At 34.2% G+C, this 6508-nt stretch overlaps 1 protein-coding gene across 1 annotated transcript; it reads left to right on the forward strand.

The window, feature by feature from the left end:
• Positions 1–1021: 1021 nt before the first annotated feature.
• On the forward strand, positions 1022–1627 carry LOC108971151 (protein CTLA-2-alpha). The gene is made up of 2 exons (XM_018937020.1): positions 1022–1210; positions 1280–1627. The coding sequence occupies exons 1-2, from the start codon at positions 1082–1084 to the stop codon at positions 1502–1504; spliced, it is 354 nt and encodes a 117-aa protein (XP_018792565.1). The 5' UTR covers positions 1022–1081; the 3' UTR covers positions 1505–1627.
• The last annotated feature ends 4881 nt before the right edge of the window (positions 1628–6508 follow it).

Raw genomic sequence — 6508 nt, forward strand, 5'->3', positions numbered from 1 at the left:
AGTCATCAGATGTTGTCATCTTCCATGCCTCTGCAGCATATAGTAGGACGGCAATAATGAGGAACTTTGTTCGTCGAGAGAGGACTTTACTTTTCAGTGCGAAGTAGCACCTATTGGCATGAGATATTTTGAGTTAGATTATGAGGCTGACATTATAGTTGGTGTTAATGCTGGTTCTAAGATAGACGAAATTATCTAACACTTCGAAATTATAACCGTCGATGTTGGAGCCAAGTCGTGAATACGACGACTGTTTGTTGGATCACAGGAGATATTTCGTCTTGTCCTCGTACACTATGAGACCCGTTTGCTTCGCTTCTTTTTCCAAACTATAGAAAGCAGAAATAACCTCCCGGTTGTCATGGCCCATGATATCGATGTCATCTGTATACGCCAGCAGTGGAACGCACTTGTAGAAGATTGCACCTTCTCTCTTCAGTTCTGCAGCTCGAATTATTTTCTCTAGCCGTATATTGAAGAAGTCTCTTGATAGGGAGTTACCTGGTCTGAAACCTCGTTTGCTATTAAACGACACGGAGTGGTTCTTCCCGATCCTGACGGCGCTAATATATACCACATTGAATTTGTTAGCAGAGATTACACCCATAAATAGCATTTTCCATAAATTAGTGTTGCTWTCTACAAATTATATTAATAGTTAATATTCATATTGGGCGGACGCCCAAGCGAGTTTGCGCTCTATCGCCATAGAAATATTTTCCATATCAATTAGAGTTGGATTAATGTCAGAACAATGTCGAGCTGCTAATGAGTAATAATTTGTATTAAATGCTTTCATCAATGCAGTATATACATATATATTCTGAAAGTCATTATCATGTTTCGTACATTTTTTTAAAGGAAATTGTGTAAAAAATTTATTGCTTTCAACGGTTATCTGAAACGCGAGCATGGACCCCACATGCGCACGTATACACACCCGCAGCTATGCCTATCTACGGGTACATAATCACCGCTAAGACCCACTAAACAAAGCTTGAGGTGTAGTATAAATCAAAGCGCCGTTGTTAAGCGTAGGTATTTCGTAACCTGCCGCACAACACACGAGTCCAAGAACAAAATGTGCGCTTTCTTTCACTCGACACATTTCAAGCGCGCAGTGCTGCTTCTTCTTTTAATGATTGTGGCGGCTTACAGCAAATTCTGCGTTAAGGACGATTGCAGCTCTCAAAGATGGCAACTTTACAAGGTTCGCAGTGAACTGAAGAGATTTTTTTCTGTTTTTCTCTTAATTTGTTGTCTTTTGCGCTCGCTACAGATTGAATACAAAAAGCAATACAACTCGAATCTCGAAGACGCCCATCGACGCATTATATTTTGCAAAAACTTACGCATGATAGATGCCCACAATGAACGCTATAAGAGGGGTGAGGTGACTTTCGAGATGGGCGTTAATCAGTTTGCCGACATGAGTCATGAAGAATTTCTCCGCTGGCTGCATACTGGTAGTAGAGATAACGGCAGCATACTTTCAAGTTTATAGATCAGTATTGTAGTATTTGCGCGTCCAACTAGAAAGGTACTAAGTAATCTAAATATAGATTAAAGTGTTTATACAATAAATATACATGAATAAACTATTATGATTATATACGTGATTATGTAATACAGGCCCGAATTTCAAGCATTTTTTAGGTAAAACAAAATAAACGGCACTTTCGGTTGTATCGAAGCTTTAATACCCTTCATAGGAGCATTTTTATATCATAAAAGGTATAAAGAAATCTTTATTCTGATTTTGATCGCTCAGTTATGCCAGCTATAAGCTATAGTGGTYCGATCTGAACAATATACTTGGAGAGTGTAGCTATGTCTTGGATAAAAATCTATGCCAAATTTCGTGAAGATATCTTCTCAAGCAAAAAAGCTCTCTATACAAGTACTTGAGTGTGGCCATTCAAATTATATGGCAGCTATATACTGTAGTAGTTTGATATGGACAGTTTCGAGCTGCGAGCAGCTTTTTGGTGGGAAAAAGACGTGTGCAAAATTTCAAACYGATATCTGGAAAACTGAGATTACAGCTGAATCGGCTCAGCCCGTCGCGCCGATCAATCATACATATTTCCGACGTTTCTTTTGGGTGTTACAAACATCGTGGCAAACTTAATAATATACCCTGTTTGGGGTATAAAATCTTCTTGATTGGCGTAGACACCGCTTACGCGATTATAGCCGAGCTTTTCCGAGGCTGTTGTTGCGTTGACATTGGGGTGGTTTTTTTACGTGGCGGGTCCCAAACCCAGCGCACAACCCTATGCAGGGAATGTTTCGCCCAGAGGATACTTGGTCAAGGACCGGAAGTCGTGAGCTGCTTGAGTCATATGTAAAAGAATCGTTTCTGGCCACTCCCAAGTGAATGGCGATCAGAAAACTTTCCTCACTTGCGTGAACTTCTACACATGACTCCATTGGGGTATAAAATAGAAAATTTTAATTAAGCAAACAAAACAGGAAAAATACTTTTTCGGATCAGGAAAAACTGGAAAGATACCTAGACCAATATTACACTACTAGATGATGATACTTTCGGCACTAGCCTTATAATAATGAAACGTGAAAATATTTCACCGCAGGTTATCGTTACCAAATTTGGAGGAAGTAGTGTCCAAATAGTTTTTCAGGCAAGGCCCGTAAACTTAGAACCGATATTGCTACTCTGTTTTCGGCGGGGTTGCTCACTTCTCTGGAAGATGGCTTCACTCTGAAGTAGCTATCTCTGTTTAAAAAACACTGCTTAGCGGAAAAGGCCTGAACCTGAAGTCGATGGAGAGAGTCACACTCMCCAAATTTTTGATTGAGACGCGAACCTTTCGTGCATAAGATCAAGTCACTCATCCTAAAGCAACCGCAGTTTGCCCAGTCCAAGTAACTCTCAAATTTTCCGAAGTGATTTTTTAATATTATATTTGATTACTGCTGCTTAATATCTGCAAGCGACTGAAGAACTACAAAGCGATTGTCGGTTGAGCTATTCAAAACAGCGGCGAAAAACTGAAAAGGTGCTGACATCAGTTTCTTCTCAGGATATAATCGGATCGAAGCATCCGCGACGATTAGAATCAAAGAGTGCTCTTTCCAATCCACAAAAACAGCGACCCCAATATCGTATATAAGATCCTATCGARCGTAGTGTGTGAARGACTGAACATTACCGTCAATAAAATGGAACTTATYACCACGCGTTGAATTTTGGCAAAAAGATCGATACACCTCACCTTTTTGTCAACATGTCTTAATTTACCATTCCCACAAAATGAATGGGAATGACCTCTCTTAACAGTTCAATACCAACGAGGTTTCAGACGAAATATCTCCTGTCATCAAACAAACAATCATCGCACTCACGATTTGCCTCACACGTTACTGTTGACAGTCATAACTTTAAAGCCGTAGATAATTTCTTCTATCTTCGAACCAAAATCAACACCAACAACAAGTTAACAGCTAAGTCCTCTCTCGACGAAAAAAGACCAAATTCTACAAGTCTCTCATAATTTCTGTACTGCTTTAATTTTCGGATTCATGAACATGATTTATGATTCTTTCTTAGTGGCAACGGCGAATACTGCAGTCGATGGAACAATAATCTCTTCTTCGAGATATTTTTTTATTTTATTTTATTAAAGCTTACATAATAAACAAATTATTAAATAAACTAAAGTACGCAGCGCTAGCATCAAAGGCTTTCAATATAGTCCTATAGAGGAAGAAGAAGATTTTTTTCTTATMATTTCATCGATCATTTTACCTTTTCCAAAAATCCATTTAAGCATTAWTCTTTTTGATCTATGGTAAGAATTTCAGTAAAAAGTGTTGTGTTCTCACGATACACCTTCCTAAAAATGACAGAGYTGAGGTCGAACTGAAAAGATGCTTTCAAAAAATACAATGAAATTCTATTTTCATTATTGCAAAAGCATGAAAACCCCAACAACATTTCACAATTCTGACTAACCGGATGTGATCTTTGTATGAGCACTTCCACCCCATGTTCTTTAATATTGCATTACTCTCTTTCCATAATCCATAGTTTCGTTTCATTAAAAATACCCTTATTTTTTTTTTTTTTTTAATTTCACCAATTTATCTTTTATATGTATATTCTTTATTCTCGTATATGCAATAATAATATCAACTGAACAAATATAATTTTACAATACTAAAGTATTTATAAATGTATGCGTGAGTACTTGTCATTCAGCGAAAAATTTACAATTTCATATAATTTACTATAGTACTTGACGCCGAGTTATATTTTGTATTCATTTATATATATATGTATATATAATATATGTATGTATGTATTTTGTTTGTTGTTTTTAAGTTTGCTATTATTTTTATCAGTATTGTTGCTAAATAGTCACTTTTTGGGAATTTCGTAGTGGGTATTAGTTCTTTTTTAGTTTTGACTGTACTTTCTTTCGCATTACATTTTCTTTTATAAATATATGTATGTATGTATATTTGATCTAATGTTGGAACACACATCTACTACAAGTAAATACAAGAAACTACAGTTGTATGTACACATACTTATCTAGGTAAGTATGTATATATGTGTATATGTTTAATTTAAACTACGATTAGTGTGAAATTATTGCTTTAAGTATGTTTTGACAAAATATAAATAAAATACGAAGGAAACGAAGCATTACGAAATTGAAAAATAGTTATCAGGATTTTGGTCCTRAATTAAAACAAAAATACTTTAAGGTTCAGAGGATATTTATGTTCTATAGTAATTAATCAATATTGAAAACAGCRAATTAAACGACCTTAAAAATGCTAAGAAACTAAAAATTATAAGCGTTTATAAAAATGAAAGCTTTCACGACTTAGCTTAATGAAAASTTTCTTAAGCGAATATATCAGAAAAAGTTGTAAACTTAATGTGCTTTCACAGCTTAGTTTCGATTCATGTCGAAGCTTTCAATCCTATAACTCTTGTAAGCTTTTAAAAGCGTTCTAAAATTTTTGCCAGAAACTAYGTCAACTTTTGCAGCTTATTTTCGAGCCTAGCGAAAGCCTTCATTTTCATATCTCTTGTAAGCTTTCTAAAGCTTTTCAAAACTTTTGGCATAAAATAATAAAGTTTTACGTTTATTTTCGAGGCTWGCGGAAGCTTTCATTTTTATGTCTMTTGTAAGCTTTTTAAARTTTTTCAAAGCTTTTGCCATACAATACGTGAAGTTTTAATGGAATACTTAATTTGCTTAGTAACAGCTTTCATAAGCCATTGTTAAAAAACCACCGAATATATCGGAAAAAATATCACCCAGTCTAATGAAAGCTTTAAATTCTTTTATCTCTTCCAACTTTTGCAATAAAAAATATTAAATTTCAATGGAATATTTAATTTGCCTTCAAAAGTTGTCTGCCTTTTTTTTTGCTTATTCGAAGTAACTTGTTTGACGTATAGGTAAAAAGCTTTCACTTAGCTAAGCTAAGCTAAGCTAAGTGAAAGCTTTCGATAAGCAACAATTAAAAAACTTTTTAAAGCGTTTCATAAAGTTTGCAAAAAGTGTGAAATTTAAACGGAATACTTAATTTGCCTTCAAAAGCTTTCTGACTTTTTTGATTTCTACTCAATTAACCCACAAGTAATAAATAATAAGCTTTTACTARSYWAAWKRAARSYTYWYAWAMAMWMKYKWWAAAAAAACATACCGAATGTAGSGGAAAAAGTTATCAAATTAATATASCTTTACARGTTTTCCGTAACGTGAAAACACGKAAAATCGTAAGAGCTTTCATGCTTAAACTGCTTGACGAAATACTGAGCGGTATTAAATATATTTTATGTATGTATGTAGGTATTAAGACAATAATAACGGTTTGAAGTTCTTATTTTCGTATAATAAACGTGTATATATGTGTATGTACATATATCTCGTATATATCTCGGTTTATTTACGTTAACTGTCAAGCAATTCGTGGAAGATACTATGTTGTCAATAACGTAATAAACACTAGAGTACACAAATATAATAATTTGTGTAGTAAAAGTTATCATCGTTGTCATTTTTAATCTTTATGAAATAACGGAAACTTGTAAAATTAACGGCATCTGCCAGAAATATGTTACAATGATGGAAATTTGAAGAGTTTAAGAGTTTGCTGYTACTTTATGAAGACCGTATTTGTTCAACACCTTGGTTAGTGGTTTAAAAAATCACCAACCAAATCAATTGTAATCAAAGAGTAAGTGTTGTGGTTATATAYCTATTAGTTAGTGGTTATAGACCAATTAGTTTGTGGTTATATACCCATTTGTTACTGGTTATATACCATTAAGTTAATGGTTATGTACCAATTAGYTAATGGTTAAATTCCAATTTGTTATTGGTTATTTATCGTTTAAACCTTTAAGGTATAGAAAAAATMAATTTTTACAAAACCTTAAAAAAATGGAGTATACTGTATGGCATAAGCATATCTCCAAAACAAAAGAATTTTGTAAGTAAGGGGTTATATTTTATTTTAG

The sequence above is a fragment of the Bactrocera latifrons genome, unplaced genomic scaffold (assembly GCF_001853355.1).
Source record: "Bactrocera latifrons isolate USDA-ARS-PBARC rearing strain unplaced genomic scaffold, ASM185335v1 scaffold_328, whole genome shotgun sequence".
In the NCBI taxonomy this organism is placed as follows: Eukaryota; Metazoa; Arthropoda; class Insecta; order Diptera; family Tephritidae; genus Bactrocera; species Bactrocera latifrons.

What these genes read in the sequence shown, in the direction of transcription:
- LOC108971151 (XM_018937020.1), top strand. Translation starts at nt 1,082, where the DNA reads ATGTGCGCTTTCTTTCACTCGACACATTTCAAGCGCGCAGTGCTGCTT. An exon ending in AAAGATGGCAACTTTACAAG is followed by an intron (nt 1,211 to 1,279) that starts GTTCGCAGTGAA and finishes CGCTCGCTACAG; the next exon opens with ATTGAATACAAAAAGCAATA.